Here is a 14,524-nt window from a genome sequence, read left to right as displayed (position 1 = left end):
AACAAATTTTTAGTTTATAGTATTTTTATTTACTTGTTATGTTAGAAATGTTATTTCTAACAATTATTAAAGCTAATTAATTCTCACCCAAGCCATAAATTCCAAAAAAAAAGAAGATGAAAAAAAACCCACGCATTATTACACCCTTCCTGTGTAAAATTATGTTGCACAACTTTTCATCGAGTTATCACGAAAAAGGAAAAAATGTTAGATTTTTTTCTAACGGCGCGACTGCTCTCAGGTTACAAATCACACTAAATTTTTTCTTTTACTTTCACCCCTGTAACTTATTAAAATAAACATTATATAAGTTTTCAGGGACTTTCAGCCTCAGTAATAATGTAGTCTTTCATTCAGCGTTTAAATCTTTCAAAAATATTTATTAGTTTTAAATAGTAGAGACAATATATGGTCAGATTTAAGAACAATGAGGCCACCCACTGATCCAACTATCATGGACGACTGTTTGATATGGAAGCGAGTTGTGCAGTCAGCCAAGATCCACCCCGGGTTGTAGTGCTACCAGAAGAAGAAAAACCGTATCCCATAAGTGTTCAATAGGATTCATGTCGGGACTGTGAAAGTGCCAATTCATTCTCTAAGGGCCGGTATTTCCAACCTCACTTAAGCCAAAGCTTATATTAAGCATGAGCTTAAGCCTAGATGCCTGTATTTTCACTTCAATTTGAGGCTTAAGCAAAGGCTTAAACCAAATAATTTTAAGCTTGCGCGGGAGTTGGTTTAACCCTTTGCTTAAAATTTGTTTTCTGTTTTTTTGAGGTTATTTGTATAGATTAATAATACTCGAGTTATTTGGAAAATCAACTTTTGCGTAATAACGTTATTAGTGGTTTATTATTAACGATTATTAAAATAAAATTCTTACCCCATTTGGAAGGTATAGGCAAATGAAAATGATTTATTTCTACAATGCTTGGTATATTTATTTTACAAAAGAAAACATACATTCCATTTTGACATTTTAAGGAATATAAATCTAATAAACAAAATTACATAGACGAATCTATTGAGATCTCTTAAGATCTTAAGTTTACGTTATGTTTCTTTCTGTTTTAAACTTTTATTAACTGTTATTTTCTTGTTTTTTAATTTGGTATTATTTCAGTTAAAAAAACCATCTGTTTTCTTTGTTTTAAAGATACCAGGGAAAATAAAAAACAAAATGTCCACAAAACATGACAGTATTGATTTCAATGTATACGCTGTGAGCTCGTACGTAGAGGGGAGATTTAAAAGTTCGTGAGCGTCAGTAGTGACAAGTCAGTGAACTTTTTCTGGAAATTTGACATAAATGTCAAAGTGATTAATTTAAAACATTGAAATTAAAAACATTAATAGGAAAAAATATTAGTGGGCCAAAGCTGTGGTATATATTTTTACCTTAAATATACTTTTACGTTTTAAATACTGAAATTTGTTTTTTTTATATAGGGTGAGGCAGATAAAGGGCCTATTAGATATATCTCGAAAACTAAAATAAAAAAAATTATGAAAATTGGAATATAGGGGTTTTGAGGTGTGAACTATTTTATGAAAATATTTTGGTCTCTATGCTACTTCCGGTTATACCGGAAGTTGATTGTAACTTCGTTTTTTTAAATGGGACACCCTATATATTTTTACGTTTTTGGATTCTCCTCGATTTCTTATTTCTTAAAATGTAAGGTTTTGTAATATTATACAGGGTAGATTAAAAGATAATTACGTTTTTTTTTTATTAATTTCCTAGCAAAATTCACACCCTGTAGAATTGTAGTAGTTTTACATCAAAATCCCTTTATATGTTCAAATGATTTTTAATATGGTCTACTATTGTTACCAATTATTAGTATAGCTAAATTTTGAAGTTTAGTATACAGGGTGGGTCGAAACTCGGAATGTGTATTTTCTGAGTTTTCTTAAATGGAACACACTATATTTTAGTATTGTAATGAAATGGTATTTTATGGTACTTTTTAATTTCTTAAGCATTCCCTATACCCAACTGCTTTAATTTGTGCCTAATTGTTAATCGCACCAACAATCTTAACTACGTAGATATTTTGATAGCTCAACCATTATTGGCAATTTTAAGTATCAGTCTCGATTAGTATGTATTTATTTCCGAAAAATTATTTGTGATTGAATATTTTTACGGCCAACCTAATAAAATTTCAGGTATTTTGTGTTGCAATTAATGTTTGGCTTGAATCACCAATAACTCATAAATTGAAGCAGTTAGGTATAGGGATTGCTTAAGAAATTAAAAAGTATCCTAAAATAACATTTCATTACAATACTAAAATACAGGGTGTTCTATTTAAGAAAACTCAGAAAATACTCATTCTGAGTTTCGACCAACCCTGTATACAAAAAAGGAAAAATTTAACTATAAAAATAATTCTTACCATAGTAGACTATATTAAGAATCATTTGAACATAAACAGAGTTTATTATGTCAAACTACTACAATTCTACAGGGTGTGAATTTTGCTACGAAATTAATAAAAAAAACGTAATTATCTTTTAACCTACCCTGTATAATATTACAAAACCTTATTGCCTTAATTGCCAATAATGGTTGAGCTATCAAAATATCTACGTAGTTAAGATTGTTGGTGCGATTAACAATTAGGCACAAATTAAAGCAGTTGGGTATAGGGAATGCTTAAGAAATTAAAAAGTACCATAAAATACCATTTCATTACAATACTAAAATATAGTGTGTTCCATTTAAGAAAACTCAGAAAATACACATTCCGAGTTTCGACCCACCCTGTATACTAAACTTCAAAATTTAGCTATACTAATAATTGGTAACAATAGTAGACCATATTAAAAATCATTTGAACATATAAAGGGATTTTGATGTAAAACTACTACAATTCTACAGGGTGTGAATTTTGCTAGGAAATTAATAAAAAAAACGTAATTATCTTTTAACCTACCCTGTATAATATTACAAAACCTTATTGCCTTAATTGCCAATAATGGTTGAGCTATCAAAATATCTACGTAGTTAAGATTGTTGGTGCGATTAACAATTAGGCACAAATTAAAGCAGTTGGGTATAGGGAATGCTTAAGAAATTAAAAAGTACCATAAAATACCATTTCATTACAATACTAAAATATAGTGTGTTCCATTTAAGAAAACTCAGAAAATACACATTCCGAGTTTCGACCCACCCTGTATACTAAACTTCAAAATTTAGCTATACTAATAATTGGTAACAATAGTAGACCATATTAAAAATCATTTGAACATATAAAGGGATTTTGATGTAAAACTACTACAATTCTACAGGGTGTGAATTTTGCTAGGAAATTAATAAAAAAAAACGTAATTATCTTTTAATCTACCCTGTATAATATTACAAAACCTTACATTTTAACAAATAAGAAATCGAGGAGAATCCAAAAACGTAAAAATATATAGGGTGTCCCATTTAAAAAAACGAAGTTACAATCAACTTCCGGTATAACCGGAAGTAGCATAGAGACCAAAATATTTTCATAAAATAGTTCACACCTCAAAACCCCTGTATTCCGATTTTCATAATTTTGTTACCTTGAGTTCTCGAGATATTTCTAATAGGCCCTTTATCTGCCTCACCCTGTAGTTCGTAATATGTAATTATAAATTAATCTATTAATCTAAGCGCCATCTACACGATACTTGTGAAAGTATCCGAAGTAAGAAACTAATATTTCGTCAATAGAACGTCAAAATGATTATAGACAAGGCGAAAACGGCGGGTTCGTTGGGAAAAATATTCCCATGCGATTTTTTTGCATAATAACATTCGTGAGACATCCCAGAATAAGGTTCAAGAAGTCGCCCACGTGAAAAGGTCCAAATTTTTTAAATCAAATTGCAGAAATCAATATTTTTGGCCCGTACAAATTTTTTTTAGGTTTTTTGGTCAATTCTGGACAAAAAGATCTCTTATAATTTTTCTCTAAAGCTGATCTTTTTCGAGTTATAGACCAATCAAGTTAATAAAAAATAAGCCGTTTTTCGACATAATTGAAAAGACGAGGTTTGACAGTTGAAATGTGTAGTATGAGATATTACAAAAAGGCTACCATCTTGGGATTCATCAATTTTTTAGTGGAACATTTTTTAAATAAACAATCAAAACGTCAAACTTAGTTTTTTGCTCATAACTTAAAAACTTGTTTATTTAGAAATTTGACGTTCACAGGTAACTTTTTCAGAAAGAAAAGATACATCGAATGAGATACACCAAATTAAAATCGGTTAATAAACAAAAAAGTTATTGCAAAACGGACGACAAAATCACTGTTTTTGAATATTGTTAATAACAATTTTATTGTTTATTAAAATATGTTTAAATGTACCTAAACTTGAGGGCATTATGGTGTTTGAATGGTGTGCAAAAAATGGTCCAGATCTGTTAAATAGTTTTTGCAAAATTTAATTTGTTTATAAACTTTTTTGCAAAACGAGCTAAGTTCTGAGGCTGGTCCAGTTAATATGGCTGAATGTATCTCAATAATCAGGAACTCATTTCCTTCGTTAAGATGTATACTAATACCCTATGAAAAAAAAAAGTAAAAAAAATTACATGTACGTACACAAAATTATTTGTTAATAAATAGCAGTTTTTAAGCTTATAAACAATTACAATAATTTCGTAGAAATTAGATCAAATTAAATGGCAATAAAAAATACTAAAATCTGGTTAAAATACACAACTTCTAAAAAAAATTTTTAGGTCCTACGACCCTTGGGGTCTGAGATAGCCCCTTTTTTTGAAAAAATCACTGTTACGTTAATTAACAACAGTAAGATCTGAAATTAACCAATCTTTTATAAGAAAAGTCAAAGTTTTTAGCAAAGTTTTTTGCAAGAAAAAATGTTAAAAATTGTTTAAATAGGAGTGTTATAAACACAGAGTATTTTGCGTTCTGACTAAAGTAAAAAAAAAAATGATGGGCGCAGCCGAATGAGAATAAATTCGCGGACTAGCATTCGCTAGCGCTAGACCGTTGCAGCCCATTTTTAACATTGACAGTATACGTGATTTGAAGCTTAATATTATATTTATATATTTTGGTAGAAACTTGAATTTTATGAATATTATTATGTTGCACATTTATTTAGTAAAATTATATTTTAAATAAATAAATTTAAAAAATAACAATAAAAAGCCCACAAAGTCAAAATATGCAACAGAAAAAAGTTACGCGACCTTATAGACGAGTGGTACGTGGTACTCCCCCCAAAAAAAACGCTCATTTCTCGAGATATCAACCACGGTGTGGTGAATGGCTAATTTTGGTCTTACTTTATACTTTTTATGGTGCTGAAAACGAAAATGAGTTTTATTTTGAATTTAGATGGGGAAACATTGTCAAAATCGCAATTTTACCTTAAAAATAAAAAAAAGATGAAATCACGTTTTTCTTAAAATTAAAAGTTACACCACTTTTTTTCTATAAAACATTTTGTTCTCTGTATTCTAGATTTAAACTTAAAATTAATTAAACAGCTAAATTTCAAATTTTGTTACTCAACTTTTGCGATTAAACTTTGCAATTCAAGAATCTGCACCTTTTACTTCAAACAATTTATAACTTTCTTTATGTCAAGACAGAAATATTGAAGCAGGTCCCATTGTCTTCAGAAAGGTGAGAAATATATGTCAGAAAATATAAATCAGAGTTGTAGCAAATTAAACTCAAAAAACGTGATTTTTTTTTTATTTTTAGGGTAAAGTTGCGATTTTGATAATGTTCCCCCACGTAAAATTCAAAACAACCCTAATTTAAGTTTTGAGCACCATCAAAAATATAAAGTATGACCAAAATTAGTATCAGTATCTCGAGAAATAAGCTTTTTCTGGGGTGTGCCGCTCGTCTATAAAGACACATAACATTTTTCCTATTGCATATTTTAAATTAAATTTTTTTGGAAAACTTCTTCATAAATTTTATTTCTGTGTTAATTAAAATTATAAACTAAAAAGTTTGTCACTCAACTTTTTTAAGTAAACATGAAACTAACGAAATCTGACGACAAAATGTTTAAAAATTAACAACTTCTCTTTTAACGTGTTGAGTCATTTTGGACAAGTCTCATTGTTATCTAAATGCTTCAAAGATAACACAGTAAAATTTTCAAAAGGAAATATTTACAGCGACCAAAAATACAGTGAGTTAAAATTGAAAAATCATCAAAATTGATTTTTCGCATTTTTGCATAAAATTTGATTTTTGAACATGTTCCACTAATTCTAGAAAAAAATTAACTCCATATTCGGATTCAGAGACCTCGAAAACATAAGGAATGACGAAAATTTGTCATTCACCTTAAAGTGGATTTTTGTGGTCGGGATAACGTAATTTTAATAGTTGCTGCCGCATGCCGGTCGCCAACCGCGCCCACTATTCAGTCAGTCGACTACGCCCGCTATTTTTTACTTTAGTCGGAACGCAGAATACTCTGTGTTTATAACACTCCTATTTAAACAATTTTTAACATTTTTTCTTACTAAAAACTTTGTTAAAAACTTTGACTTTTCTTATAAAAGATTGGTTAATTTCAGCTCTTAGTGTTGTTAATTAACGTAACAGTGATTTTTTCAAAAAAAGGGGCTATCTCAGACCCCAAGGGTCGTAGGACCTAAAAATTGTTTTTGAAAGTTGTGTATTTTAACCAGCTTTCCGTATTTTTTATTGCCATTTAATTTGATCTAATTTCTACGAAATTATTGTAATTGTTTATAAGCTTAAAAACTGCTATTTATTAACAAATAATTTTGTGTATGTATATGTAATTTTTTTTAAATTTTTTTTTTTTCATAAGCTGTTAGTATACATCCTAGCGAAGGAAATGAGCCCCGGATTATTGAGATACATTCAGCCATATTAACTGGACCAGCCTCAGAAATTAGCTCATTTTTCAAAAAATTTTATAAACAAATTCAATTTTACGAAAACTATTTAACAGATCTGGACCATTTTTTGCACACCCTTCAAACACCATAGTGCCCTCAATTTTGGGTATATTAAAACGTATTTTAACAAACAATAAAATTGTTATTAACTATATTCAAAAACAGTGATTTCGTCATCCGTTTTGCATTAACTTTTTTGTTTATTAACCGATTTTTATTTAGCGTATCTCATTCGATGTATCTTTTTTTTCTGAGAAAGTTACCTGTGGACGTCAAATTCCTAAATAAACAAGTTTTTAAGTTATGAGTAAAAAACTAAGTTTGACGTTTTGATTGTTTATTTAAAAAATGTTCCACTAAAAAATTGATGAATCCAAAGATGGTAGTCTTTTTGTAATATCTTTTTCGTACTTCCGGGCCTAAAGTGACAACTTCACTCCCTTGTGACAGGTACTAAAGTGTCACATTTAATCCCTCCGGGATTAAATATTGACGAAACTCCCGGAACGATTAAATCACAAACAAACGAATTTAAGGGATATTTTATTGAAAAATATAATTAATTAGAATGGTAATTAACGTTAATATTCAAATTAATATTGTGACAGTTCGTCATATTGACCAGTCTTTCCTGGGTTAATGCAGCAGGTAACTGACGAGTAACAGATAGGTCCTTTTCATATTGAACTGGTGTTTATTTCGAAGATCCTGCGGAAACAGGAAGCGAGAATGAGGACTGTGGCATAACTATAGTGGACGAATCGGCGACTTGACCAAATATTTTATCTGAAATTTTTTGTTTATTTTTAATAGACGATTCAATATATCCCTCGGCCACGTTGGAGGATTTCCATCCTCCATGTCTCTTCAGCACGTCTATTGTTGCTCCCGAATCAGCTAACAAAGACGCAGATGTGCGTCTAAAACAATGTCCCGTATAAGACGTCGCATTTTCTAATTTCAAGAAAGCTGCTATTTGCCGTGGAATTGTACCAAACATGTTTTTTCCTACTACTCGCGTAGTACATTCTTTGTTGATGTATTGAACAAAAAATTTTGAATGAGTTGTCCCTGTCTTTCGCAATGCCACATATTTCCGAAATATCGCCACAAAACTGATGGCACTGTTTTCTGAATTTTTGATCACAAAATTTCGGTCAATTTTATTTTTGGTGTTTCTAATCGCAATTAGGAAGGAATCGCCCAAATCTCTCACATCGTCGATTTCTAAATCAACCAACTCTTTTCCACGACAAGCTCCCGCAACGCCCAAAATAAGTGCAACCTACAAAAAAATTGATTTCTTAAAATTTCTGAATATAAACAAATTTCCAAATTTACCTTAAGCATTAAATATTTATCATCCGGAGCCTCCCGTAAGAACTGATCTACCTGCTCAGACGTGAGAATTCTTGACTTCTTTGGCTTAAATCCCTCATTTCTTCTCTTCAAAAAAGCTAATAATTTTGGAAATTTACTTATATCAATATCTTCTCTAATGTTAATAACCGATTTCAGCATTGAGTAATGTGCCCAGAGAGTTGAGGCACAAACCGCTTTTGATTTATCATCGAAGTAGACTAACAGCGCATTTTCAGTAGGTTGTCTCACATTTTTTAAGCGGCACGACTTTTTAAAAGCATCGTACTGCTGCTCGTATAGTTTTCTAGATTTCGGTGGTAACAATTCTTCACCTACTTCGGCTGCTCTTTTATCAATATCAGATACACCTTCTTCACTCATGATACCAATAATTATCAATAACAATGTTTCTTTACAATGACACTAGTAATGACAATGTTTCTAAATTATAACTGTCACAACGCAATGTTACTATGGTAACTTATTTTAAAGACAGTTTATTAAATGAGTTGAAGAGAGAAAAAACTGATTGAAATTATTGAAATAATTAATAAAATCATACCGGAAGTACGAAAAGTATCGTATATACCTTGCGACTGAAGTACATTTAATCCTTCAGGTAAATTATGGCCCTCCCTGCGGTCGGGCCATAAACTTTACCTTCAGGATTAAATGTACTACTTCAGTCCCGCGGTATATAATGTACTAATACTACACATTTCAACTGTCAAACCTCGTCTTTTCCGTTATGTTTAGTAAAAACCTAACTTGATTGGCCTATTATAAGCAATTTAAAATTTGAAAAACGTTGTCTATTAGCAAAATCTTAAAAAAATCAATTGCAATTATTATCTACTTTTTTGCGTTGTAAATATGTATTAGGCGATAAAAATTAAATAATAAATTTAAAACTTTACGGCGAAAGTTGCATTAGTAATCCGCTAGTTAGCGATACCAGCGAAGTTCAGAGCGTATACCCACACTTGTACGTTGTCCTCTCTACAGGGTGTCTCAAACTTAAAATAAGAAAAACATTTTCTTTCTTCCACCCGGTATAAGCTCAAAAGAGAAGCTTGATAAACCTTTGCTTAAGTTCTAAATAAAGAAATAATCTAAAATAATACAAAAAAGTGAAATCTGTTAATCTGTTGACAAGCCAATCAACCATTAAAATGAGCATAATTTTTGGTGTTGCAAAACTTTTGAAATTAAGTTTATATAACTGATTAAAATGTACATATATTAGACTAAAAAAAATTAAGTCAAATAGAGAATAAATTTAAAAGATACAACCAAAAAGTAAACAATACAAATTTTAATCAAATAATTGCTAAATTGAATAAGAAATGGCTTATAATTATTTAGTTTATTTTTTATCAAGATCAGTAGAAAATACATTAATAAGTAAATGTAAGTTAACAACGTTTAACCCCATGTGCACAACATGTTTTTACTATGGACTGTGTGTTCCAATTTGACCCAGTTATTGTTTTTAACCCTTAGTCTCCCCGCTGCACTTTTGAGTACCAACAAATTCTGGTACCCTTATATCCCAAGTAATGAAATAGATCTAATTTGAGAATTTTCTGTTAAATATAAGTTGATGTTTAATACTTCAAATATCATAGGTACCTACTCTAAAGCAGTGGTCCTCAACCTTTTTGAGTTATGTACCAGCAAACATAGACACAAACCTAACCTACCCTTCTATATTCGTTGCACCTATCCAGCTAGGTAATCCAATTAACTATAATTTATACACTTACTCGAATTTTAAGGAATAGATAAAATAAAATTCAGCAAAAGTAATTTTTTTATTAAAAGCAGTACCTAAACCTGTTGTTCGGACCATGATTTTGTTTAGCTAGTAATATTTGAACTTCGTAACGAAGCTCACATATTCGAGATAGGTAGCACTTTTCCTCTTCAAATCCACCTAACCTCTGTATGTAGGAGCAAACTATCATGAATACTTCCGATTTCGGAGCATCAAAACCTGCTGATTTTGGCTGTGTTTTTACATTTGTGTACCATCGCAAATAATGATATGTACTACCAGTGGTACATGTACCACAGGTTGAGAACCGCTGCTCTAAAGGATCGTTAGGAGCAAACAATGCTTTTAGCTTATTGTAAAGGGCTATGATGAATAAAATAAGTTGGACTTACAAGTACCATTGGTAACTGTCAAAAAAATCTAAACGTGGTAGTCGAGATTAAGGGTTAAATGTGGCCAAAGTGCGTTTGGTCTGAGATGGAAGGAGCACATTGTTGCCGGGGGGCTAAAGTTAAACAGCTGATTATTTCATACTTATTAAAATGTTTTGTCTTCTTTCCCGGAAATATTTGAAGATAAGAAAAATACTTATTCCATCCAAACAGCTGAAGCAACTGTCGGGCACCTTTAGTTTCAGAAATTCTTGAAGCCACTCCTAAAGTATATTCTTCATCATAGAGTTTTTGCAAAATTTGCGGCACTTCGGGATAGTAGTCTATTTTACAATTACAGCTGTCTACCACCACACCATTGGAACTGTAATAAAATTTTATTGAAGTGACTACTTGTTATAGCCATGTTATTGCTCAGGCCCAAATCAATCACACCATATTATCCATTACCATTGTTTATATAGTAATATGCTTTTTCCCATGACCATCTTTCAGTGCGTCACAGTTTTTCGATTTCATTCTAACGCATTAAATTGCATGTGACAGAAAAAACGCACGTCGGTGATTACATTTCATCGGTGACATTTATAACATTTATTCTAGTTGTCAATAGATGGCGCTATAATCGAAAAAAATATTTACGAATTATATAATATATCTACGAATATAATCTTTACAATTTATAAGACTATACAAATCAAAGAAAATACCATTTTATAAATGCAATAAACTCAATTGATTTGTTTTTATGCCAAATTGCAAATAAAATGCGACAACTGTCAGATTTAACTAAAATGTCATGTCACTAAAATGTATATTATCACGGACTTACCTTTTTTTCTATCATTTGTGACGCACTGAAAAATGCTCATGAAAAGAAGCATAGTTAGTCAGCCCAATAGGTAAAGTTTGATTCTAATTGAGACAGTCACCAGAGGCCACTACCATTTCTGTCGGCGTCAGGTAATTCAATGCTATATTCAGTAATATAAATATTAACATAATTATTTATAGGTACTGGGTGTCAAAAAAAATTTTTTTTATTAAATTTATTGACATAAAAGGAAGAATCTGTGAAATTTATTTAAATCAAAATACATTTTACTGCTATCAGAAAACAGGAAAAAATGTATTTGACAAATAAATATTGTTTTTTGCTTAAATTCAATATTAAAGCAGCCACCCACCTGCCTCTTTGACAGTTTGAGCGTTTAATGTAAGCAAAAAGCAATGATTTTTCAAATAAATATTTTTTCTGTTTTCTGAGAGCAGTAAAACGTATTTTGAATTAAATAAATTACACATATTCTTCTTTTTATGTCAATAAATTTAATTCAAAATTTTTTTTTTCGACACCCTGTATAAATAATTATGTTAATGTTTATATTATTGAATAGAGGATTGAATTACCTTTCAAATGAGCTATCACACGATCCCTATTCTCATTTAAAAAAATCATCGATGACGTCATCACGCCCAAATGGATGATGTCACTAGTATGATATATATATGCCAAAAAGTCGTAATTTAAAAATTGGCCTATTTCGTGATTTTTTTCTAAAATCGTCCATTCTCAAGAATATGAATTTATTCCAACCTTTACGTGCTCACTGTATAATAGCATGGCATCATTAATTCAATTTCTAAATATATTGTTCCACGTACATTTGAGCCCAAATTGACTTGTTCACATGTTGACTAGATGATGACAAGTTGAAGATTTGAAGACTAGATGATGGCAAGTTGAAGATTTGAAGACTTGCCATCATCTATTCAACATATGAACAAGTCAATTTGGGCTCAAATGGTACCTCGAGCAGAATACATGGGATATTTTGTACATCCATGTTCAAGTTCACGAATTTAATCTATGTTTCCATGACGGATCAATTTTAAAGCGTTTTTACCCGTATATTTTTGTATTTTGGTGGTTAGTATGTCAGCATCGCGTCAGCACTGATGATGATCAGTCATCCGATCGAAAACTAGTTCTGTGATGTAGCCCTTTTTAGGGAAATTTAACAAATGAAGGGTACACAGAAAAAACCGGCTAAGTCACAGATTAACAATTTTGAGTTATTGGATGTTTTAACTTTTCGTCCGTTGTATCTTTGTCGCTAGCTCGAGTCTTAGACTTCTAACAAAAAACTATAAAAGAAGGTATATTTTTCACATTCGGCGAATAGTTTAACTTTGCTATAATAATTCCAGCCCTGGGAATCTAGCATTGTATCTTAAAGGGTACTTAGCCGCTTTTTTCCTGTTCAATAAAACAAAACAATTCCTGTATAGTAATTTTTTAATTTTCCGGATTAAAGAAAATCAAACAACATTATGTTTATGTGGCGTTGTTATGACTGACCGTCTGATTGATACCGAAATAAAGAAGCCGTCGTGTCTCGATGTTTTGGATTTAGCTTGTTGTTTTCCTGTACCGCGTGGACTTAGCTTATTTTTCTCGAGTATGAGCATATAGTTATATAACTATATGCTCATACTCGAGAAAAATAAGCTAAGTCCATATATGGGCTTTTTCTCGTGACTTGTCTTGTTATTGCCGTGTTTAAAGGTTTCAGAAGATGCAAACTGGAATTTACTACAAGATGGCGTGAAAAATGCAATTTCTACAAAAATGAATGGCCGGTTTTTCCCGTGTACCCTTCAAATATACCTTTAATAAAGGATTTTACTTGTTTTTTGTATTATATGGTAAACAGCCAACTACAGGAAAACTTTTTCCTCGTGGATTCTTCCATATATTTATTTTTCTTAATATGTATGCGAGTTGGGGTCTTATGAATAGGATCGTATCCAACTTGGTGTCTATGCATTTTGGATTTATCGTAGTTACGCCTGACGTTGCGACCCTGACGTTGTGACCCTGACGGAAATGGTGGTGATGGTGACATCTGGTGACTGTCTCAATTAGAATCAAACAAAAATTTATCTGTTGGGTTGACCAACTATTACTATATAAACAATGCTATTACTCTGCCCATCGACATCGATATATTCATACTATTTTTAGAATAGTATGAATCTAGAATAGTGATAATCAAAATGAAGTGGTTTGTGGAAAACCAGTGGTTTCCAACCTTTTTGTATCTGCGTCCCCTTAAAAACCCAAAAATTGTTGCGCCCCCTTAATTTTTCTAACAATCTAATTTGATAAACTCAACTGATACTATAATTTATTTATTGGGCTACAAAATAGTATACCTACAATATCATGTACAAATATACAAAAAATAATAATAAAATATGCTTTTTAATAGTAGTTACCCCTTTTGTAAAATAATTTTCAGACATTTTGTTACAATTTTCTAATGGTAACAAACAATTGTAACAGCTACAAGCCCACCTTGCAACAGTCTCGCGCCCCCTAGGGGGCGCGCCCCACAGGTTGGAAACCACTGAATTAAACATATACATAAAATATACATATAAAATGAATAAAATAATATAAATAAAAGAAATTGCGTTTGGTACTTTGGGTGGGGAGTGCCAACAAAAGTGACTACTTCTTATCGCTTGGTATGCCTGTATGGTTTTGCACGGACCTGCCAATCTAACCTGTCATAAGACACTTGTAGTATATTCTTTTTTTATTAAAAATTTTGTTTAATGATTTTTGTTATTTTCAAAATTTGTTCAATAGGAATTATATTTATGTTTCATTACTTCACTTCGATTATCTTTATCTTCTAAAAATAAAATTACTGGTTTGTGATGAATACAAAAAGGAACAAAAATCACAAATTTAATATCTTCAAAATTTTAATAATCTTTATTTTAACAATTTTAATACATAAATTAAATTTAATTTAACAAATAAAAATACTATGCTTTCTATAAGTCGATAGCCTACTATATTTATTTATTAAATTAAAGGCTATAGCGGGATAAGATGGTAAAAAATGCCCCCGCACCGATCAGCCCCGCTACTTATGTTTTCGATAAAGGATATAAAATTATGCCCTCATGCAAATTTTTAGCTACCCAGATGTCCTAAAACGCCTTAAATTGAGAAAAGAAGAATTTTTAGGTTTTATTTTTTTGTGAGCGCAA

General features: G+C 30.9%; 1 protein-coding gene across 2 annotated transcripts in view; it reads right to left on the bottom strand.

The window, feature by feature from the left end:
- LOC126883307 (magnesium-dependent phosphatase 1-like) overlaps positions 1-14,524 on the bottom strand; it is a 32,860-nt gene that overhangs the window by 7,467 nt on the left and 10,869 nt on the right. Inside the window, exon 3 of one of the 2 annotated variants that reach the window (XM_050648683.1) lies at positions 10,690-10,820. In XM_050648683.1, the coding sequence (XP_050504640.1) occupies positions 10,690-10,820 (131 nt within the window). Of the gene's footprint in view, positions 1-10,598; positions 10,821-14,524 lie in introns of both variants that reach the window. The other variant, XM_050648679.1, reaches the window with a different exon arrangement.

Source organism: Diabrotica virgifera, chromosome 1 (genome assembly GCF_917563875.1).
Source record: "Diabrotica virgifera virgifera chromosome 1, PGI_DIABVI_V3a".
Lineage (NCBI taxonomy): Eukaryota > Metazoa > Arthropoda > Insecta > Coleoptera > Chrysomelidae > Diabrotica > Diabrotica virgifera.
Note: the sequence above shows the minus strand (reverse complement) of the source record. Positions and strands in the feature narration are given on the sequence as shown.